Below are 24,730 nucleotides of genomic sequence, written 5' to 3'. Positions count from 1 at the left end.
TTTTTTCCCCCCTTCTGATGCAGAAGGAAGAGAATGGGTTGTTGTTTCCCCATGCCTCACAGAGAGACATGTCTGAGTTCATAAAACAAGGAGATGGGGTTATCTCTTCCAAAGTTGTCATGACATGGCTTCTGGAACCTTAAGTGATAAAAGGCCTGTTTCTTCAGCTGCTTCGTGATCCTCTACAATAGTGAGGGCTTCCCTGTCAGAGGGAAAGCCCTGTTCTTGGCCTCAGCTCTGCCCACTCGGAGGGCAGATCTCAGAGGTACACCACACTTCTGGCTATAGATCTTCCAGTTGTTCTCAGCTGGAGGAGGCTGAGGAGACCTGGCCTTGAGGGAGAGGGTGGTGGTTAGCTGCAAGAACCCACTTGAGGAGGATGAGCCTGCTGAGTGGAAGGAATACAGAGCGTTCTGTCCTGGAGACAGAGCAGCAGATGACTGTGCACCCAGCGGAGAGCTGATGCCAACAGATAGAAATGGTAGAAATACAAAAGAGATATGTGTCATACCTATGTCCCCTAGAGTTGTTCAGCCAAGGTCTAAATAAATCCTATTCAACCCCAAAGCAGATGATGATTTATACCCTGTCTCAGAAGGTGCACAGGGTGAGAAAAGAGGCTCGTGTGACCCTATCATGGAAGGAAAACTCACATCAATTCGTAGTCATTTGTTTTGTCCATGAAGAAGCCGAGTTAGAAACAGTGCCATGATAGCTATAGCTAGCCCTTAGTTTCTGTGCTTTGTTCATTCTGAGATGGGCAGTAAGGCCAGAAGAATTTGTTATAGTTAAATACAAAGCTGACTATGGTCATGAATTTCAACTTCCTGGCCCCCAAAGCTTTCACTAGAGTCTCTCACAGGCTGCATAAATCATAGTTAGGAGGCCTGCTTCCTCTCACTCCCCCTCCCTCAGAGGTGCAGGCGGCTGCTAATGTGGAAAACATAGATTAGCAGGCAGGAGGCAAGGCCTTCAGGCTGGCCAAGCAGAGCCTGCAGACCTGAGTGCTGTCCTGACATCCAGGGACCCGGAAAGTGAGGGTGAAGAACAAGCCTGAGACTTTGGAATGTGAATTCCACTTTCCATCTGTGTGACAGTGATAACTGGTTTAACCTTTTTGGTTTCCTCATTTGTCAAGTGGAAATAATTATATTAATCTCACACTGCATTTGAATGATGCTCTGAGCATGATATATTTTGGCTATTGCCATTAAAGACTTCTAACTTACTCTGCTCCATTAAATCTTTTTTTTTTTTTTTTTTTAAAATTTCTTCACTGATCTATGCTAAGGGAAAGGGAATCGAGGAGGCTTCAGGTCCCATAGGGATGGACTTGAGGGATGGCTGTAGAAGCAGGGACTTTTCTTGCTCCATAGAGGTCTCTCAGTCACTTCATAGAGCTAACAGGGAATAACTGCTGTTTTTACCCTGGATGTGCAAGTTTTTCTCATTTTAAAATATAATTGAATGTTGAGCTGGTGGCTCACACCTGTAATCCTAATTACTCAGGAGGCTGAGGTCTGAGGATCAAGGCTCAAAGGCAGCCTGGACAAGAAAGTTTGTGAGACTTTTATCTCCAATGAAATACCAAAAAAAGGAAAAAGCCAGAAATGGCTCTCTGGCTCAAGTGGTAGAGCACTACACGGGCCCTGAGTTCAAGCTTTAGGACTGGCATATATATACACACACACAAACCCCAGAACGAAACAGACAAGAAAACCATAATGGGTTTTAAGTAGAGGCTTCAGAGATAGCTGAAGGCTTTTCTCAGAAACATGTATGTGGCAGAGTCATGTGACCAAGTACAGTCCATGTGCAATGGCTTTCTTGTTGGGTTGTCTTGTAAAAGTGGCCTAAATTCTCTAACCTCAGGTGCCTCATTTGGAAGTGGGAGGTAGTAACACCTCAAAGAAGTGCAGGGGTGACTCCTTAGCTGAGTCAGTTATTGTGGGGGCCTCAACATGGGCCTGGCACACAAACCCCTATTCCTGCTCCTAGAGAGGAAGTGTTTTTCCGACCAGGCTGGAGGAGTGTCAGGAATCTGTGCCCAAGGCCTAGATTTTTGGCATGTTCCTCTCTGTTCCTTCATAGCAGCTATTCCCGTAGTTAGCCAGCTGCCCGGCAGCTGGGCTTTCCATTGCAAAGGGAATAGTGGAGGGGACTTTCAGGGCCAGCTGGGAATTGACCAAGTTTCCTGTTGGATGTGACAGCAGCCACAGTCAGCTCCAGCCATCGATGCCTTCAGAGACACGACACGGGCCTGTGCGTTACACTGGATATGGTCCATCACATGCTTGGACCCTCTAGTGGGAGAAATTGGGCTGGTGAGGCTGGTGGGGCACAGATTGCGCTGTCCTGCAGGTCCCAAAATAGCCCTACTGGGGTCATGACCTCTCTCGTCCATGGAGGAAGTCTCCACCCCATTCAGTTGTCCTTTGACTCCTGCAGGCCAAAGGTGCTGCCAAAGACCAATTAAAAAGCCCCCAAATATGATAAGACAGGTGGTTAGTTGCAGCAATATTTCAACATGGACAGCAGGAAAACAAATTCCCAAGTCAGGCAGCTGCTTCCTGGTCCTCTGTCAGGATGCCAGAGTCACGTACTTTGGGGTTGTCATCATTTCCCTTCTGCGCAGACCCTCTCTCAGCTAGGAGCTAGTGGGAAGCCAGGCTGATATCTGGGTGAGGACTCTGCTGTGTTGTAAAGTTATCTATAGGAGGGCCTGAAGTTATTTCCCACCTAAAGAGAAGGCACGTGCACAGTTAACCTGCCCCTCCCTGAAGGCTGCTTGCAGGCAGTACACCCTTCCTTCCCTAAACCCAGCTGGTCTTCTCATCCTTTTCTGAATATTGTATATGTTAAGATGTATCAGCCAGGGATTGTTTCTGGAGATGGGAGAAGGGATGGGAGAAGAACCAAGGTCTTCTTTCTTCCTCCTCCTCCTCCTCCTCCTCCTCCTCCTCCTCCTCCTCCTCCTCCTCCTCCTCCTCCTCTTTCTCCTCCTCCTCCTCCTCCTTCTCCTCGTCTTCCTCCTCCTCTTCTTCTTTAACATTTTTCTTTGGCTATTTTTTTTCTGGGTATCATCAGCTACTCACACTGGGTTGTAATTCCATCCACAGTCAGATGACAGGCCTTATGGCTGTTTAATTAGAAGCTGATGATGAGTTGTCCAAGTCTGTTTCTGCAAGGGATATTAGGTTGAAACTCTCCATGCAGTACAAACACTGAGACTGTAGCCTTCTGCAGCACAGTCCTACCCAGCCTGGCCTCAACAAACTCAGGGATCAGGCCGTGGAAGCAGTTGTCAGCCCCTTTAGGCCTGAGAGTCTAGGAACTCCCAAGGAGTACTATCCCTAGTCAGCAGTGATGCTGGTCATGGGGTCTCAGAGGTCTTAAAAGCCGTGTCTTTAACTAGCTCTTTCCATCTTGCCCATCATTTTCCAGTTTGTTAATAGAGCCATTCCTTTAGTCTGAAAAAGGAGCAAAAGAAAATGAGGGCAGACAGACAGGCACCCTTATAGCCCTAGGCTTAGGCTCAAGTGGATCTTAGTGTCTTTTCCTGCTCTAGATGACATGGCTCACATGGTGAGGCCCCTTGAGGTGGGGGAGGAGATTGAGGAAAGCCACTCTGAACAGTGCTTCAGGAGAGAGTAGTTGTAACTCCGTTCAAATATCCCCGATAACTGAGCTCTAGGTTGCACTGAAACCTGTCAGGGTTCATTCCAGCCAGTCCCTAAGGTCAAGACAGCTGCTTTGGTTGGTGTAGAGGCCAGTGAGGGAGCAGAGGAAACATGGATCTCCTAGCTCTGCCCTCCCAGCCAGTTCCCATCCTCAAGGAGCATTCTCTGCAGGAGTGATGACAGGTGTGGAACAGTGGGAGGCAATAGCCATGCAAGACTGAAGAGGCCACAGCTCCAGCCCACGAGTGTCCAGATAGGCCAGGGCAGGAGGCACTCATGTCACTGCCGCTAAGTAAATAGGATGTAAATGATCTATACAGCCCTGAGGGTATGCATGGCATACAGTAGGAAGAGCTTCCATGAACCAGTGGACTAATATGGGTGAATGGCTTCTCCTGCCATCAGAAGTTCCTTCAGTTGCAGTGAAATTATCCCCTTTGTTTTCTTCCTCTAAAATCACAAACATGGTCAGGTTGTTATAGAATTTTTTTAATCTCTTAAGGTCTCTAGCTCTTCTGTGTGCCCTTGGCTCTTTGGTGGTGACAGTGGAATCAGTAATCCACTTTCCTGAGTGAGTGTCTCATCAGAAGGGAAACTGCCTTGCTAGAAGGAGTATAGCATGCTGGGTTTTCAAATCAAGTGGACTTGAGAGCCCTGTTCCCTCCTGGACTTCTATGATTTTAGACAAATGCCCTTAACTTCTTCATACTTCTCTTTCTTCATCTAACAATGGGAATAATTCCATTTAATATTGGAATATATGAGAAATAAATTATATCTACTTAAAGCCAGGTGCTGGTGGCTCATACTTGTAATTGTAGCTACTAAAGAGGTTGGATCATGGTTCGAAGCCATTCCAGGTCTAAAAGTCCAAGAGACTCCATCTCCAAAATAACTAGCAAAAATAGGAGACTGAAGACATGACTCAAGTGATAGTCCACCAGCTGAGGAAGGTTGAAGTCCTTAATTCAAACATAGGCACCAGCAAAAGAAAAACAAACAAGCAAAAAACACCTAAAACTAAAAAAAGGGATATATGTGCTTCTGTGTGGTCATCATTGATATTGTTAGAAGTATTCCCTACCTCATATCTAAAATATATGTAGAGCTCAAAAAATTGACCCCCTCCCCAATAAACCCTCAAAGGAACAAGAAGTCAGTTAATAAATGAGCTAAAGACTTCTCAGATGAAGAAGTAAGAATGGCCAATAGATACAGGAATAAATGTTTGATAACTCTAGCCATAAAAGAAAGCAAATCAAAACAACATTAAGATTCCACGTCACCCCAGTTAGAATAGTTATTATCAAGAAAACCACCAGTAACAGATGTTAGGAATGTGGGCAAATGGGAACTCTACTACACTGTTGGTGGGAATAGAAACTTGTTCAACCACTCTGGAAAGTAGCATGGAAGTTCCTCAAAAGGTTAAATATAGAGCTTCCCTATGACCCAGCAGTTTCACTCTTGGACATTTATCCAATAGACCACAAACAAGGTCACACTAAAGCTACCAGCACAGCCATGTTCTTTGCAGCATTGTTTACCATAGCCAAGCTATGGAGTCAATCCACATGCCCCTCAGAGGACTGGATCAAGAAAATATGATATATATACACAATGGGATTCCATGCTTCCATCGTAAAGAAATGGAAAGATGGGGAAAATTATATTAAGTGAAGTAAGCAGACCCCAAGAAACATAGGTTGCCTATTTTCCCTCATTTGTTGTAACTAGAATGTGCCTATAAATCTACAAGTAAACACACTGGATGGCAAAAGACAAAATACACTTGGACATAATAAATTATACAGGACTCTAGACATTTACACAGTGAGGCTGGAGGAGGTTATTCTTAGGAGAGGATCATAAAGGTACAATAGCATGTGCATATAATCATATAAAATGATCTTTATTGAAATGAACTCCAAGAAATGAAAACTAGAGGGTTATTTTATTTTGATTTTTGTGTTTGTTTTTTTTTCTTTGTTGCTGTTTTTTTTAAATTTCTGTACCTTTTGTCTTGTATGCAAGTTTATCTGTCTTGGGGAGGGTTAAGGGGGAGCACAGAAAGTGGGTAGCAAAGGGTGAACAAATGCAGCAGTGATACTCACTTAGACACTATGTTGAAAATGAACTATACAGCTTCTGGGGGAGGGGGACTAGTAGTGAAAACTGGGGAGATAAATGGGAGAAGAGGTGAAACTGTTCAAAAAGAAATGCACTCATTACCTGACTTATATAAATGTAACCCCTCTGTATATAACCTTTACAATAACAATTTAAAAAAAAAAAGTAGTCCTTAGGCCATGAGGATGAAGTCTCACTGCTTTCTTTTTTTTTTTTTTTTTTTTTTTTTTTGGTTGTGTGGCTTGAACTCTGGGCCTGGGCGCTGTCCCTGTGCTCTTCAGCTCAAGGCAAGTGTTCTACCACTTGAGCCAAAGCACCACTTCCGATTTTCTAGTAGTTTATTGGAGATAAGAGTCTCATGGAGTTTCCTGCCTGGGCTGGCTTTGAACCGGGATCCTCAGATCTCAGCCTCCTGGGTAGCTAGGATTACAGGCGTGAGCCACCGGCGCCCGGCTAGTCTCACTGCTTTCATTGCCCTGTCGACACCACAAAATTGCTAGCATGCATCCTGGACGTTGCCCATCTGCTAGACAAATGCTCCTGTCCCTCACCTTCCTTATCCATAGAACCTGGACCTTTGCTGGGGATGGTGGGCCATCCAGTCCCTATTTCATTGGGCTTCTGCCTTACTGTGCATAAGAGCTGCCTGAGACCCACAGGAAAGGGACCAACAAGTGTGTGCTATGGTCCTGAGAAAGAAAGGAAAGGGTCAGCTTCTCAGCCACAGATGGCCAACCCTTGGTGGCTCATTATGACTTCTTGGTGGCTGCAGTTTTCATTCCTGGACATTCCTTCCTGGGATACAGTGTCCTTCTCTCGGGTCACCATCCAGATTCTTCCTCTGTTAAAGAGCTTTGGTAGCAGTGGCTACCTGTTGCTCTATCCTGAGGCCTGTGTCTGCTCTCCACCCCTTGGCCTAGGGCAGATTTCTAGGAATTTAGCAAAGTCCCAACACAAGACTCTAGACATCCAGTCTCCCAGATTATCAGCTGCCTGTCCTGACTTCTGGGCGATTGCTTTTGTTCTTGTTTTTAGGTGCAGGAAGGAAAGCAGTCGTTTTGGTCCTCCTGTGTGAGATGTAACAAGGGCAGGCAATGGGGTCCTCAGAAGTCTGGGCAGACTCATCTTCCTGTATTTTCTGATAGCCAACACAGCCTGGCATCATCCCCTGTGCTTTTCTTTAGTCAGAGCTGCTGCTGGATTCTCATCTGATTTTCTTTTCTAGAAAATTATGTGCAGTGTCAACTAAGGTTTTGTTTCTGCGTCACAAAGGGAAGTAGAACAAGGAACAAATGAATCAGTTTTTCTTGAATCGTAAAGCTGAGATTTCTTCGTACACTAATTTAGAAAATGGTTGTTGAATAGTACAACATTCCTGAGTGGTTGCTGAATACCAAACCCTGAACAATGATGAATAGAGGCCAAAGATGGAGCCCTGTCCTCAGAGGGCTTTGGTGACAGCCTATCCTCAGAGCAGGCAAAAAAAGACAGTGTTTAGAAGGTGAGAGTTTCAATTCACCCCTCCCTTCCTGCCACACTCTGGGCTTAGTCCATCTTCTCTTTCAGGAAGTTTTCCTTGACTGCTTCATGCCTTAGCCACTTCCTTGTCTCCAGATTGGATTCCTAGAGCTGCAAGACATTTCTACACATAATCTCACCCTCTCAGCCTTACATGATGAAGCAACTGAGGTCTAGAGAAGCTGAATCCTTTCTGTCTTTCGCAGGATCATAAAATTAATCTACAGGAAAACTAGAACTTGAGCCATGTACTCTGATTCCCAGGCCAGGCCTCATCCTATGCGTAAGTTCTTGCTTTGAGAGATGAGGGAAAGCTATGGAAGGGAAGACATTAACCAAGATGCATTGTACTCATAAATTGATATATTGAATTGGAATCCCTTTGTACAACTACTTAAAGATAATAAAAATGTGTAAGTACTTGCTCTCCCTCTTTTATCATTTATCCCTACATACTCCCTCCCAGGAACCTTTATGCATTAGCACTGGCTCTCCTTCTGTCCCTACAGTGGAACTGTGTATCATTCACACCCTGCCTGGTATCTGGGACTGCAGGTCAGGCTTAGCTGGGCTTAGGACAAGCAGTAAACTTAGCTGGGCTTTCCCCTTGTGCCCAGTAAACTGCCATCCTCCTCTTCATCCCACCTCAAATCATCCAGAGCTCTTCTATACAAGGAATTGGGAGACTGAATAACTAGAACTCCTTTTGTCTTGTAGACAGTATGTTATTTTTTTATACTTTTTTTGGCTCGATGAAAAGTATTTATTATGATGATCATCATTCATCTTTGAAGTTGATCCTTGTTATATATTATTATATAAAATACAAAACTTTGTAAGTTCCCAATTGTTTGTTTGAAAATCTATATACTTATTTAACAGTGGTGATATAATATGAATAATCATCAAATGATTGTTAAATTGTGAAAAAGAAGCACTATTAACTATTTTTTTGTTTTTTAACCAGATAGTTATTTCACTTGTTCTTTTTAAAAAAATTTTCCCCTACCATCCTATCCCTCCCACCTCCTCAACTATTCCCCCCCCCACATTGTAAAGTTCATTTTTCCAACATAGCAGTAGACAGTACATTAAAAACAGTTGCATGTGAAATCTCTTTGCTTGTCTCTGGGACAGCATCTTAACTTGACACATACCCGTGTTTACAGAACTATACACCCTGCAAACCTAGAGTGCAAGCCCTGTGTCAACTTAAGAGCCTAAGATTTAGATAATGCCTTTTATTTCTCTCTCCTCCAAAGAGAAAAAAAAATCTGGATCCTTTCAGTTTTATGTAGAGCATCTGCAGAGCGTATCTTCCAAGTCAGATACCTTGAGTAGTAAAATGGTATATAGTTATTACGGCTGGACCACAGGCCTAAATGGGAGCATATGGTCACCTGGTTTAAATGGAATGAATGCCTGCAGTTGGAAGGAAAGATGTGGGCTATTGTTTGTGAAGATTTCTAGTGCAAAGAGGGGACTGCTGGTCACTGAAAGGCTTTTGTTTCCAGTGGAACTTGGCATCATACAGCAATCACTGCAACAAGCTGGTGACTTTCTCTGTGCCGCTTGTATTTCTGTCAATGTCTGATACTCTCAGGGTGTGCCAAGATGTGGGTCTGTTTTATTGTCTTTTTGTTTTTTGAACAGGGTCATCTCTGTTTAGAGTGAGCTAGAACTCACTATGTAGCCCCAACTGTGATCTGGACCTTGAGATCCTACTGTTCCATCTCCTGAATAACTGGGATTCCAGGAATGTGCTACAACACCTGGCCTTATTGTCTTTTTTTTTCCCCCTCCAGAGATCCTGAGGATCATTCAGCTGGACCTTGACCTAAAGTATAAGACCAATATCCGGGAGTTGTTTGAGGAGTTCGACAATTTTCTGCCGAATGCTGTCATTGGCATAGCCAGAGAGATGCAGCCAGTGTACAGGTACGCATGACCGTCAGGGGATACGTCTTCACCCTGTCCTGTTTTCTATTACCTGGCAACAACCTGACCCCTGTCCCTTTTTATTTCCTCTCCATTCTCATGACAACTGGCTTTCTTGCCCTTAAGTCACCATGATACTGTCAAGTGTGTATCACAGAGAAACCTGGGAGCCAGGAAATGTATTTAAGAATATTCTCTAAAGCATTATTTGTAGTACCCCAAACTGAAAAATACCTTAAATGTTCTAGACAACAGAATGGATTAATAAAATGTATTCACTCAACTGAGTAGTTTATAGCAGTGAAAGTAGACTACATAGTAGCTGCATGCAATGGTGGGCAGAATTAAATGGTACTCTTTAGGGTGGCATACATAAGTACCAAGGAAGTGCTTCTCAAAGCCACTTTGTGGGGCAGGAGCACATGAGAAAGATTGTGCTTTATTTCTTCACCTGGATAGGTATGAGCTGTGCATAATATATGTCTTACAGTTCAACAACAACAAAAACATGAGAGAAGAATAGCAGAAGCAGGTTTTTATTAAAAACTAAGCTCATGGCTAGCAGGCAACCTGATAGCTTGTACCAACACCAGCACTGACCATGTTGGTTCAGGAAGAGCTGAGATTCTGTTGTCCCCAGTCCCTAGGGTGTATGGGCTCTGTGGCCCCAAAGGCTGGCTCCTTGTGGAAATCCTGGAGCAAGGCCCAGTCACTGGTTTAGCCATGATTCTTTGGTCTAGATCATATAACAGAAAATTCCTGCAAGGACTCAAATGGGTTGATAACTCATGGGGCCTTGTGGGCTGTCCCCCCATAATCCTCACTCCAGAGCCACTGGGTGAGTCTTGAGTTGAGCAGACTCCTCCTTCATTCCTTTACTTTCCTACAGGGTGTATCTTCTCCGTCACCAAGGAGTTGACAGAGAAACATTAAACCAAGACTTAGATGCTAGTGCCAGCTCTTCTACCATACCTGGGACCTTGGTGGCCCCCTGAGAAGGGGTACAGATGAGCTCCAAGACCTCTCTCTCTCTTCCAACTCTGAATTTGGCTGGTACAACCCCACCAAAGCTGCTTGTCCACATGGAGCTCTCTCATGTTCTGGAAGGCTGGGCCCTGGGGACACTTGATGGGGCTGAAGATCAAATGCACTGAGAACAGCAATGGCTGCCAGCCCTGGCTTAGACTCTTCTTGAGCTATACACATGGGAACCTGGAAACCTTATCACACTTAATTTAGATAATTCGGGCCAGAATTTATATTTATGGTCAATCTAGGATTTTATAACAGTGCAACTTACATCAGCCTGATTAGCTTTCCCAAAAGAAGCATCTGAAAGATTATAGATTGAAAATGCAATTGAATTTTTCTTGCCCTGTGACTCTTTAGTTACTATGATGTACTTGGAGAACCATGAGACCCACTGTGGGCTGAGACCAAGAGTGCCATTTACAGGGCTTGAGCATCAGAATCAATAGACATTTAAAATCCTTTTGTGCCCCCTCCCTTGCACACATTGCTAAGGACTTCTAATAATGAAGGCTGCACATGAGGCCTGGGCTGCTGCCTGCTGCTGGCTGTAGGGAGTCACTTTTTCAAATATGCATTTTGGTATCTACTGGGGCTAAGAATGGTTTGGTACTGCCTGGCAGCACACAAGAAACCACGTGCTTTTTGCCTCCTCTACAAGAGAACTGGAAACTTCAGGGACCGAGAACATCAGTGACAGTTGCTTGCTGCTTCAGTGTCTCAGCCTAGCTGGGGTATGAGGATGGAGGGTTGGGGAGGGAAGAAAGAACTAGAAAGGGAAGGGAGAAGGAACCTTATGTTTACACTAGGACAGGTAGAGCTGGGCCTTTGTCCTGAGCCAAAGTCCTGGCCCTTTCTTCCTTGCACGTGGCTGAACTGGCCATCTGTCCTGACCTCTGCCTGCAGAGGCTGCCACTCGCCAACCCTGCCTCAGTGGCCTGGTGAAATGTGGACCAGTTACTTAGTATTATAAGTGGATTCTGCTATCATCTGTGAGAGGAAAGGTAAATTAAGCACAAAGCTAAGTAACACAAGTATATCATGACTGGTTCAGCAAGTATGTCTGGGTCTGGCAATAGGTTTGGATCTTCTCAACTGTATCTGTGTGTGTGTGTGTGTGTGTGTGTGTGTGTGTGTGTGTGTGTGTGTGTGTGTGTGTGTGTGTGTGTGTGTGTCTGTCTGTCTGTCCGTCTATCTGTCTGTCTGACTATCTTTCTGGGCTCTATCCCTGAGCTTCTTTTGCTCAAGACTAGTGCTTTACCACTTACTTTAGCCACAGTGCTACTTGCAGCATTTTTAGTAGTTTAGCGGGCATAAGAATCTCACAGACTTTCCTGCCTGGACTGACTTTGAACCGTGATCTTCAGATCTCAGCCTCCTAAGTAGTTAAGATTATAGGAGTGAGTCACTTGTGCCCTGCGATTGCATCATTTTTATTGTCACTTGGCTCACAGCAACTGTTTTTCAAAAGGACACATCGAGTCATTTTTATGGTGGTTTTCCCTTTATTGTATGCCGTGAATGTTCCTCTAAGCTAGGAGGAAGGTAGGGGAGAAGTGTTTCCTACTGTCCATTTGACAAATGACTTTTTTTTAAACAATCTTTTTCTCTAACATACATCAAACTGTTTTCTAGACGGTGGTGTAGAGATCATGGGATGTTAGAACTGTGACAGATGATTTTTGTCTGAGTCTCTGTAAGACCACATCTCCTGTGATCTTCATTTAGAAAGCGAAGTACCTAGTCATCTTGGGTAGAAAGCTGTCTGTCCTTCCTTTTACCCCTTCTCTGTTTCTTCATTATCTAGACCCCACATCAGGTTCTGCATGGTGTTGTGTCTGATTGGGGTAAGTGGACATAAGGAGAGAATATTCTAGTGCTTTCTCTATATAGGTAATTGTACTTCACAAATATATGCCATGTGAACTTGCTTCCTTGTAAATGTAGTAGAAAAGTTGAGGAAACTATGGATCCTCTTTCCATGTTGTTTATAGATATTATAAAGGTGTACTAGCAGCTAGGCACCAGTGACTCACACCTATAGTCCTAGCTACTCAGGAGGCTGAGCACTGAAAATCATGGTTTGAAGCCATCCCAGACAGAAAAGTTCCCATGACTCTATCTCCAATTGAGCAGTGAACAAGCTCAACTGGAGATATAGCTCAAGTGGTAGAGCACCAGCTGTGCATGAAAATATGTATCAGCAGGTTAGGCAGATTGATGTGGAAGAAATGATATTAGCAAATTTGTTGTGAGACATTCTTCAAGCCACTTGCTTTTCTGACCTGATTTTCCCTCTGTAAGCAAGGATGCATAAATAATCACATAATTGTTGGCAAACTCAGATGAAGCAATGCACCTGGACTACTCAGAAGTGCTGGTATGAGGACCACAGGGAAGAATGCTCCCTCCTTTCTTGCTTTATTCCTAGACTCCTAGTCTATCCCAGCCCAACCACACAGGACCATTTAAGCTCTAGGACACCTGTGACATGTAACTTTAGATGAAAAACACATATTAACTATGTTGCATTAACGACGCTGGACATACTTATAATCAATTATTTGTGCTATATCAGTAGCTTAACAGGTTGTTCTGTTTTCTTTGATTATTTGTTTTTCCAAATCTGGCTGCACTACCTCTATGCAAGTTTCAAAACCTCCCTTTTCAGCAGGAGTCTGATATCTGGCTTTCCTGCTGAAGCCTTGAAGGACAGAAGCAAGGGGTGTGCATACAAGGGTGCACAAATGGACTGGCCAGGGGTAAGGATTGGGAAGCCACCATCAATCAAAGCATCCTGCGGCACTGGCTCACGTGTGCCACCCTGGAGGAGCCAGGAGCCAAGCCAGCCCAAGTCATCTGTAGAGTCTGTGAGACCAGGAGGGCTGGCAGCAGCTGTGGATCACAGGCTCCTGCTGCCCCTGGAGAGAGAAAGAGAGAGAGAGAGAGAGAGAGAGAGAGAGAGAGAGAGAGAGAGAGAGAGAGAGAGAGAGAGAGAGAGAGATCCAGGTTGCAGAGAGAGACAGAGAGAGAGATCCAGGTTGCAGCTGTAGGTTGTGGTCACTGTGCCCTGGAACCCCATGAGAAGCCTATGAATGGAGGGGGCGGGGTCACAGCTTCCGGTTAAGGTTACTGTTGCCCTCTCCCTGCTCTGGCTGAGTCCTGGAGTGAGCTTAGACCCCCCCCCCCCCCCCCCCCCCCGGGGAGCCAGAGCAGGGCAGATCCTGTTAGCTGCCGCTCATGCATACCAGGCAGGAATCTGCTTTTGTGATCAGTATTTTAATAGTGTAGACACTTTCACCTTCTCAGGATCACATGACTTTTTAAAAAATTCATTGCATTGTGCCAGCCTAACCTCCTTCTAGATCCTTGAAATGAAATGTCTGTGCAGTTTCTTTACAGCTGTCTTATTCCATTCCCAAGACTCTTGGGAGTGCTGGGGAGGAAGAGAGATGGATCGATACCCACCACTACCTGTGTGATCTGTTCTGTTCCTGTGTGATCTTGAGCAAGTTTGTCAACCACTCTGAGCATTAGTTTCTTTAGCTGAGAAATGCGGAGTTGATGGCAGTCCCTGGCACAGAGAAGCACTTAATAGTATGGCAGCACTGGTGGCCACAGTCCCAGCTTAGCTGGGTGCCAGTGACTTCTGCTTGTAATCCTCACTAGTGAGAAAGCTAAGATCTAAGCTAGTCCAGTCAGGAAAGTGAGTGAAACTCTTATCTCCAATTCACCACCAGAAAAACGGAAGTGGCACTGTGGCTCAAAATGGTAGAGTACTAGCCTTAAGTAAAAGAGCTCAGAGAAAGCCGGGCGCTGGTGGCTCACGCCTGTAATCCTAGCTACTCAGGAGGCTGAGATCTGAGGATCGTGGTTCAAAGCCAGCCTGGGCAGGAAAGTCCGTGAGACTCTTATCTCCAATAAAGCACCAGAAAACCGGAAGTGGCGCTGTGGTTCAAGTGGTAGAGCACTCGCCTTGAGCTGAAGAGCACAAGAACAGTGCCCAAGCCCAGGTTCAAGCCCCACGACCGACAAAACAAAAACAAAAACAACAAGAGCTCAGAGACAGTGCCTAGCCCTGAGTTCAAGCCTCACAACCAACAAGCAAAACAAAACAAAACAAAACCAGAGTCCTAGCTCATCCATGATTAGTTCTGTGACTCCAGGAATTCATTTAATCCCAGACCCTCCATTTCTTCTATGCAAAGTCTTGGCCACTGGAAACCTAATTACTGTTCAACTTTTGGGGTTCTCTTCTTGCTCGAATGTGTCCCTGTCTTACAATCCTGCTGCCCAGACTGAAGGGTTGGATGTAGTGTTTGCTCAATTTCTTACAGCCAGTGAGGATGTGGTACATCCTCCCTCCCCACATCAGTTTGTATACTTTTACTATATATACCTTACACAATTTGAGAAATGTACAGAACAGAAGTTGACAGTATTACAAAGAGAAACTACTAGTTTCCTGAGCTATTTTTTTTCCTACTTTTAATTATGGAAAACATACAAAAAGCTGGGCATGGGTGGCTAAAGCCTGTAATCCTAGCTACTCAGGAGGCTGACATCTGAGGATGGTAGTTCAAAGCCATCCCAGGCAGGAAAGTCTGTGAGACTCTTATCTCCAATTAACCACCAGGACACTGGAAGTGGCACTGTGGCTCAAGTCGTAGAGCGCTCACCTTGAGCTGGCCCAGAGTTCAAGCCCCACGACTGACAAACAAAAACAAACACAAAACAACAACAACATGTATACAAAAGTAGACAGAATCATAATATTCTGGGTGCTTTTTTGAAAGGGGAAGTTTGTTGTTGTTATTTGAGACAGGGTCTCACTGTGTGGTCCAGGCTGGCCTTGACTCACAATCCTCCTGCTTCAGCCTTGTGAATACTGGGATTAAAGGTGTATACCACCATACCTGCCTTGGGTGTTTCAGTATTATGATATCCATGGCACATCACTAATGACTAGCCTATCACCAATCTTGTTTCATCTCTTTCCTATCCACTTTTCCACTTCTCCTGACTATTTTGAAACAAACCCTAAACATCATACTATTATATCTTATCTATCTATATCTGTAATTTTTAATCTTGTTTCTTTTTAAATCTCCCTGCCATGACTGGGCTTACAGCTGAGGAGTTACATAAGCTCATAGTGTCAGTTTGTCTACAGTTTTCTTTTGATCTCCGTTGGTAAGAGAGAGGAAAACAGAGAGATGGCTCTAACACTTTGCTAGCCTGTGCTCTCCATCTCTGTCCAGACTGTCTCTTGTCAGAATGGACATGTAACCACCACTTCTAAGGGGTATGGTGGCTGATATAAATTCATTGTTCACGAGGCAGAAGGCCCTGTATCCTAAAATAACCTACCAACGGCCCTTAAGTGTATGAACTAGGACTAGAATACACACTCATTTGACTCTTCTCTGTCTGCTGATACCTGACAATGAATTGCTTAGCCCTTCAGTATGTGAGTGAGTGTGCATGGATGTGTGTGTGTGTGTGTGCATACATATGTGTGTGTGTAGGTCAACCAAGATTGAGCCTGTCAGTTTCTATTAGAGTTAAATCTGAGTGAAAAAGTGTAAAGTTTGCCATCTTTTCAGTAGAGATTTCTTTAGAAAGCTGGGCTGGTTTTATATAGCTTGTGTGATCTCTTAAGAATCACTTGGGAGGATGAGGCGTACACCTGCCTTGCAATAGATTAAAAATCACTATGAAGTTTTACTTTTTAATACCAACATGAAAAATGGATTTTAAAAGGAACCAGCTAAAAATAGAAGAACCAGTGGTATTGTTAGGATCTGACTGTTTACTGTCCTGGGTACCTAGGACTGTGTCCCTCTGGATAAGCGGGGAGCACTTTGATACCCCCAATGAGAGGGAGAATGAAGAGAGGGTGCCACAAGGGTCCATGTGTGCCAGCTGAGAACCCAGGATTGGGGTGGATTTGAGGGGCCACTGTTGAACATACAATTCCTTTTGGGTCTTTTGTCTGAGCTGCATGTTACGAATGCTGTGATAATACTGATCCAGTGACAGGAGACCCCACATTATACACAGATATTTGGACTCCTAAGGACCAGCCCCCGGTGAGGGAATAGACAGACTGGTGCTGTCCCTGCTGATTAGTGCTAGCACCGGGAGTTTGTTAGGCAAATGAGGGAAGAGATGATCCCTCAGAAAGCTTTCTCAGCAGCCACTGGCCAGCTACTAAGGGACTTGATGACTCTGTCACTGATCTACTTAAGAGAAATTGTTTTCACACTGTGTTTCTCTCTTTAAAGAAACATTGCTATTCTCAGTTTTTATTTGGCTCATTGTGTATGCGTACCAGAGGATTAGGTGCTTTGAAGAATTTCAAAGTCGAAAACCTGTTCCTGCTTTCAAGGTTATATTGTGGGGGAGATTGGGCAGATGACACATAACAAAGACACAAATACCAAAGATGTTCCTGTCATCTGGAGGTACTTTGTTCCCTGAGGCTTCACAGTTGGAGGCCTGGTCTCTTGGAGGGGATGTGAGAAGGGTTGGCAGCTCTAAAAGATAGGGCCTACTTGGAGGGAGGGCGTTCCCTCAGAAGGAATTAAGATGGCTGGTTCGTTTGTGAGGGCTGTTTCAAAGGGAGCAGACTGCCAGACACCAGTGGTTCATACCTGTAATCCTAGCTATTCAGAAGTCGGAAATCTCAGGATTGCGGTTCAAAGCCCAGGCAGAAAAGTCCATGAGACTTTTAATCTCCGAATTGACCACCAAAAAATAGGAAATGGAAGTGTGTGTGAAGTAAGTGCTGGTGTAAAGCCATCTACTGGGAGGCCCTCACCAGATCCTCACCACTACTGGCATCGTGCTCTTAAGGCTCCAGGACTGTGTGCTAAATAAACTTATGTTCTTCATAATATCACCCGGCCTTGGGTATTTTGCTATGGCAATAAAGATGAACTAATGCAGGTGTTGACACTAGGGTTGTTTGGAAATGCTGAGGGGATCAATCACAAAGACGTTCTGTAATAGGAACTGTAAGCTGTGCTGAATGGCCCACCACAGCCTCAGTTTTATATTGTGCCTTCACATTGCTAAAGAGTGGGTGACCTTTGTTTCCTCTGAAAAGTGTCTTGGACGGGTAGTTGGATTTACTTTTTGCACACAGCCTTTAAGAAGTGTGCTTGGAGTGGACCAAGCTCTGTGCCCAAATAGAAAACTTAGTGGGTATTTGATGAGGGCCTACCTTTACAGCAGAAATAAGCTGGACTCTTTTGTTCCAAAGGTCTAAGTGGTGTAACCCATCCCAGTTTGGCCTGCTGGGATGGGGGCATCAGCAGGTGTGTCCACCAAGGCATTGCAGAGGATGATGCATCTACAAGGATTCTCTTCTTTGCATTACTGCAACCTGTTTCTTTTTCCCAAATAAATATCTCATTGGAAGGACTTTGTTTGCAATCTAGGAAGCAAAACAAAGTACTTATCCAAAAGCATCTTTCTGGAGAAAAAGCAAAACAGCAGTGTTGAATCACAGTGACATTTGTAGAAGAGGGGCCTTCTGTGACAAACAGCCTGTGGCAAGGACTGAGTTAATTGTGACCAGCTGCACGTGAAAGGAATTGCAATCTGTCTCCTCCGAGGCCATCTCAGGTACACATTTCAGTTGCATAACTGCATTTCTGCAGGGAACTAAGTGAAATGGATATTTAGTCCACACAGTCCCTCTGTCTCCAAGTTAGCAACAGAATTGGTCAAGCTTTTAAACTGAGCTTGGCCTGGAATTGTCTCCTACTCCTGGTCTCTGGCTCTTACCTATGGTCTTTTAATAAGCCATTGACTGCTGATCATATATCTATACCTGGGAGAAGGCACCAATGACCCCCAGCATCCAGGAGCTGCTCATCAAAATGTTCTAACATAGGACCTCAGCCTTCCCAGCTGTGCATGTCCTCAGAACTTTTATAAAAGAAGCTTACTTCAGAAGTGGAATTGCTTCATACAGAATGGTTTACCTGGATGTTTCCTATGTCCTGGCCTCTGCAGATAGGCACTCACAATGCTGGCCCATCCCTGTGGACTTTCAGAAATGTGAATTCACGGTGATACTCATGGGGCCTCATTAATGTGAGCTACAGTGGAGTGAGTGCCAGTGTATTTGCTCTGCCTCCACTTGATTCTCCTTGGCCCTATAAATTATATTTATAATTACAGCCTCCCTTAATAAAATGAAGCTCAGTATCTGCAGAGAAACTCTTTCCCTTACTGTCAGAACCATCCTGTCCCAGCTGGTCCAAGGATCATGAACTTGGAACCATAAAGAGGACTATCTAATCCCAGCATTCTACTTGGGCTGCCAGTGAACAGGACCTTCATGTTGATAATTATGTCTTTGCAACTCATTGGTATTCACCTTTCAGAGAGCCTGGAAGACAGTGTCTAAACAAGATAAAGACATAAAGATGAATCATGTTATTTAGAAGGAATAACCAAAGCAGAGGAGCACCTGAATTTTCTTCTGCCTTTTCCCTCCTGTCAGTGTCACAGGATTTGCCAGCGATGTGATCTTGTCCTGAGCACCATCTCTCTACCCTCATACTTCACATTCTTTTGTTTTTTTTTTTTAAAGTTAGCAGCATCATACAATGATTACTCAATAAATATTTGCAAAAAAAGAAAGAGGAGAATCTGGCTGGTAGCCTTATGCCTCTAATTTTAATGGAAGTCTGTAGTTTGAGATCAATCCAGGAACAAAAATTCTTGAAACCGCTTCTTAACCCATAGGTGGGCACAGTTGTATGTACCTGGTAGCTCTAGTTCCTTTGGCCCAGAGGAGACTGAAATAGGCAGGAGGAGGAAAGACTGATCTACCTTTGCCAGACAGAACCCGGGGGAGACCCAGAGACAGCATGAGACCAGCTATCAGTACAGTGCCTGCCAGACACCTGCAGATACCAGGCCAGAGCCCATGTGTCCCCAGTCCATGTATCTTTTTCACATTAAGGATTAGATGGAACAAGTGTTTTGTTTTTTAATGAGTGAACATCTGATAAGCTCTCAAAAAAAAGTTGATTACACAGTGCAAGTCACATCACAGTGTAACAGGTAGATGGAGAAGCTACTTGTGATTCAGAACTCAGGGTGCATCCTATTATAACTGTATAGTTTTAGGTAACCATATCCAGGAAGGAATACAAGTTTTTGAAGATCTTTAAATGGCTTGTGAACGAGAGAAAGGAAGCAGTTGAGAGAAAATATAGCTGTGCTCTGGCTCTTGATAAACATTTCTGAGGTTGGTTCATGTGTTTGTTTCTGACATGAATATGGGCTCCATGTTGCCACATCTGCATTGTTATCTTTTGTTTTAGAAATCTGTCATGTTAGTGTGAAAGCTTCTGACTTTTAAATAAATATTGACAACTCATGGAATACCTCAAGATGGGAATTTTGAGTATCCCTTCTCCATACACACATAGGATTAATGATAGGCTTCATTCCCGCTTAAGTGAACCAACATGTAGTTTCTAAAACAATACATTTTTATTTAACTCAGACCAGAAAATCCTGTCCTAGAGATCTAATGTAATAATCAAATCTCCTCTTCTACCTGCCACATTGATACTGCCTGTGAGTTGGTCCATGGGAGGGGCGTAAAAAGTTCCCAGCCCCTTACATTGGGATAAAAGCTTGTGCCAGGATGAAAACCATTGGCCTTCTTATCCTAGAGATGACCCACTTTCAGTCTAATAAAAGTGTATTCCTTTCCTAATAAACTTTCCCAACACTTTCACTAACAAGAATAAAATTAATAAAATAATAAAATGTTTCTGACTACACACCTTCTGTTAGCCAAAGAGAACATATCTGTACCAGATTCAGCTCAGCAGCTGCCTGGCTGAACTGGCTTAAAGGTTCATTGAGGCAAAAAGCTAGCCAACTGTTCCTGCTACTGGCCTGGGCCCTTACGAGGTGTTAGTTGGCTGCTCCTTAGATGCAGTGTTCAGCTCCACACAAACTTACCTTTTCTTAAGTATTTTTTTCCTATTAAGTGTTTTCTCTTGAAAAGGGTGATTTTGGTCTATCAAATGTTTCTCTTCCTCCCTGATCCCTACCCCCTCCAGTCCTGGGGTTTGAACTCTGCCTGGGCACTGTCCCTGAGCCCCTCTTTGAGCCACGGTGCTATTCTAGCATTTTCTGTGTAGTTTGTTAGAGCTAAGAGTCTCATGGACTTTCCTGGCTTTGACCGGTGTGATCCTCAGATCTTAGTCTCCTGAGTAGCTAGGATTACAGGCATGAGCCACCAGTGCCTGCCTACTTCTGGCTTTTTTTTTTGGGTGTGTGTGTGTTGGGGGGATTTAATGGATATAAAGAGTCTCAGGGACTTTCCTGCCTGGGCTGGCTTTGATCATCAGTTCTTAGATCTCAGCCCCCTGAGTAGCTAGGATTCAGGTATAGCCATCGGCACCTGGCTTTCAAATGCTTTTCTAACCAACCTAATAATAGTGCATTAAGGCTAAGCAATTCTTTTCCAGAAATGTACCTTAGGAAGAAAACTGAAGGCTTCCTTGAGTCTTCATTTATTGAAGTTGGCATTTGTTTGTTTTAATGTGTATAAGAGTATCTTCCGATTGTTCTCAGTGTCTGAAGATGCTTTAGGCCTTGGAGGCCTGGATCGGGGATGGGGGAACCTTCGCAGGAGAGTCTGGAAGGATGCAGTTGTTACATGTTCACTGCTTCTCCTGTTAGCATTCTGCCCCATCTGTGCTGTTGTGGAGAGACCAGTGGAGCTCTGGACACATGGGGGTGGGGACAACATTTATGTGGCCACGGGCCCCAAATCCTCCTGCCTGCTCAGCAGTAGTGTCACGGATCCCCTTCATGCCTTCACAGACTGTTATCTTTGATGGGCCTTCTGGAGGCTTTTCTCCCTGATCTTAGAGACAGGCAGAGTTGCATTTCTCCTGGATAATTCTTTTCCTTCTGTATAACCAGTGACATGGCTTTTATTTGTTGTTGTTGACTACTAAAAAACTCACAACAAACTTGTATCCCTATAGGAAGTTATGGTACTTACAGCATACTATTGGTGACAGTGTTTATGCTTGGACAGTAGATGTAAACTAGGGCTATCGTGGTCCATCCTAAGTCTGATGAGGCCCAGCTAGGAGCAGGGGTGTATAGAGAGATGGACTGGGGGAGGATGCTGTAAGGGAGAGAAGCTATGGAAGGCCTGCGGCTCGGAAATGCATCTGAGTTGGGAGTTATATGGGTACAATAAGGAAATGATCAAAGTAAGATTTCACTAAACACATTGCTATACCAGATATATTTTCCTTTTCGTTTAGTTCACAAAGCTTTGAGAGGAGGAAAATAATGAAAACAAATTTCCCAAGGAATCCATTAACCGCATAGTGAATTCCAAAATTACTCGAAGTCTAGTAGCTCATTGGAGATGGAAGCAGGCCTGTGTAGGAAGTAAAAACTATTAAGTGTGTGGTATACCTGTGCACAGTGCTCTCAGGAGGGATGGCCTGTTCACCACGGTGGAGACCTTTGACCACAGGAAAGGCCTATGGATACTGGAAAGCAGTATTGACGGTGGTCAGGGAGGCTTCTGAGATTAGCTCCAAGAATAGCAGGTGTGGCCCTGTTTCTGCCTAAATTCTTTGTCTTCAGAGAAATAGAATTTGGTACAGCCTAAACAGCTAAGTTCTGGGGAAGCTGCTGACCCACTGTAACCCTGCATAGCCTGAGTCCTCAAGGTGTCTGTCAAACGCTTGGGTAAAAGGTACAGGTGCCCTTCAATTTTGGATACAGTTATATCTTGATAAACATTGTAAATGGTAAGTATCATTAATTGGAAAATTCATTTACTGTACCTTACTTGCCTAACCTACACATATTAGCTTAACCACATAGAACACCATTGAGTATTGGTTGTTTCCCCCTCAGACTGAGGCTGACTGGGAACCATGCTTCGCTGCTGCCCCGCTAGTATCACTAGACAGTACAATACCACAATCTCAAGCTCAGGAAAAAGCAAAATTCAAATTCTGAGTCACAGTTTCTATGGAATACATATTACTTTAACACCATTATATAAGTTTTAAATCTTAAGGACACTGGATATGAGGGTTATCTCAGCATTGGGGCAGCAGAGGCAGGGTAAGTGGTAGATTTGTGATCAGCCTGGGCCACATAATGAGAACCTGTCTCAAAAACCTAAGGGCTAGGGACATAACTTAGTAACAGAATGTTCACCTAGCATGTCCAAGACCCTGAGTTATAGCCCAATTAGTAAGTAAATACACACATACATATATGTGTACTTATATATACATACATACATAAATACCTTACATTATAAATCAGGACTGTTTGTATTTTGAAGTCTAATAGTTAGAGCTAATAAGTTAGTAGCTTCCATCACAAAGTAAACCATGTGAGTATTTGGAATCACTTCCCAGCTTCATACACAGTACGTCTGTTCCTATCATATATTGGGGCCAGAAAGGAAGTGTTGAACTAGTCCACGGTCCAAACTAAGCTTTTAACTGGAATTTCTGTGTGAAGCGTGAAGTTAGCCTATCCCATAAATGAATGTTACTAGGTGCCTTAATTCAGGCTGCTGTAACAGATGATGTCATCCTGAGTAACTAATAAATGACAGGAATTTGTTGCATACAACTCTGGAGGCTGGGAAGTCAGGTGCTGGTAGATCAGGTTTGTAGACAACCATCTCGTCACACTTCCTGGTATTGTAGAGTCCAGTAAGAGCAAGTGCTTTTGTATCTCTTCTCGTAAAGGCACTAATCTCATCACAGGACCTTCACCTTTGTGACCAAATTTGCTCCCAAATTAGGGTCTGAGTATGTCACCATACGGAGAGGCACACATGTAGTTTGTAACACCAAAGCTGTCCCCTCTTATCTACTGATGGTCCATGTCAGCTACTCATGAGCAGGAATTTGGCCTGGAGTTGTAAAGGAACATTAAGCTTTTCCTATGGGATAATGCTAACACTGCTTGTAGATCCACGTGCTACTTTTGAGACCTTACCACTGGAATTTGGCCATCATACCAGGGAGAAGGAATCTAGGGGACAAGGTGAAGGAGGGAGACAACTGACTCTTAAAGATATAGTCATTGTCACCATTGATTTTTTTGGCTGGCCTCAAAATTCCCAAGAAACACTTTTAGTGTGCATTAGCTGCAGTGTCAGACTCCCTCGAGGGCTGCGCTTCTCAGCCTGTGACTGTGACTGTGAAAGGCTGACTTGCCTGCTTCTATATACTCCAAGGAGCCTGAAGCAGCCCTCACAGAGAGAGTGTTGATCTCACACTAGACTGTGGGGTTCAGAAAACGTCACCTCCAGACTACTGGATGGACTTCTGTCATGTCCAGAAGAGGATTCTAGAAACTAGAGGTCTTTGTCTGGAAGAAATCATCAGGTCTGGGAGAGAAGAGTCAAATCCTTCCAGCCCAGTTCTGGGAAGGGAATAGAATGGAATACCCACATGGCCTGCCACTGGCATTACCCAGGTCTTGAATCTCAAGGACATTTCTGGGAAGAGATCCATTTTTCTCTCATCTCAGCACAACTGAGCTTATTCAAGTCAGCTAAGTGGCTTTAATAGCTTAGCTGTGGTGAATTCTACACATATTTGTCCAGGGCCACAGGCACCCTTCTTTTAAGGTACAGGTTTTTGACCCTTTGTACACTGAGGATGTCTTAAGTTGAAAATGCATGTAGTGCTCCTAACTTACCAAACATTTTGTGTAGCTGTACAGTGGCTACACACATCATGCTTTCATGGCTGACTGGAGCTCAACTTGCTGCTTCTGCCCAGCATACTCAAATAATATTGAACTGCATATCATAACAAGGAAGAAAAATATTCAAATTCAGAGTTCAGTTTCCACTGAAAATGTATTGCCTTCATTGTAAGGTCATCTGGGGACTGTCTATACATAGTCTAGAGGGTTCCCCCAACAGATGCAGTTGAGGGTCTAGGCACACTCTAAAATTGCTTGTGGTCCCACTCCTGTGACTTAGAGGTACTTCCAGACTCCTTTCCACTGCTTATTGTGACTCTGAGGCTCTATTTTGCCTTCTATTTCTGTCTCATGGAAGCGCTCTAGACTGTTGCTTGACTTTCAGTTTCATTTCATGCTGGACATAATCTCTAGGATCACTAACAGCTCTATGTTCTTCAGCCAAAGGACATCCTGTGCCTTCTGTGTCCCCCAGCTAATTGATAATGCCCTCTCCAGCTTTGTTGTGCAGATGCAGCACTATTCTGTGGATTGGGCTAGTTCTAAAAACTTAACTCCTTGGCTAATGTTGGAGGACCTCCACATTCTCACCTGCCTCTGTCCCCACCTCTGCGCACCTGCTCCTCTTGTACCTTTTGTTTCAGTTGCACTGGAATAATAGTTGTTCTTCAAACAAGGGC

General features: G+C 44.1%; 1 protein-coding gene across 1 annotated transcript in view; it reads left to right on the top strand.

Annotated features, from left to right (window-relative positions):
• Xxylt1 (xyloside xylosyltransferase 1) overlaps positions 1-24,730 on the top strand; it is a 158,643-nt gene that overhangs the window by 86,348 nt on the left and 47,565 nt on the right. Inside the window, exon 3 of the mRNA XM_070029875.1 lies at positions 9,134-9,266. Within this exon, the coding sequence (XP_069885976.1) occupies positions 9,134-9,266 (133 nt within the window). The remainder of the gene's footprint in view (positions 1-9,133; positions 9,267-24,730) is intronic.

This window comes from Dipodomys merriami, unplaced genomic scaffold (assembly GCF_024711535.1).
Source record: "Dipodomys merriami isolate MVZ:Mamm:240054 unplaced genomic scaffold, mDipMer1.0.p SCAF_2, whole genome shotgun sequence".
Taxonomy (NCBI): Eukaryota; Metazoa; Chordata; class Mammalia; order Rodentia; family Heteromyidae; genus Dipodomys; species Dipodomys merriami.
This window is presented reverse-complemented; position numbering and strand designations above follow the sequence as displayed.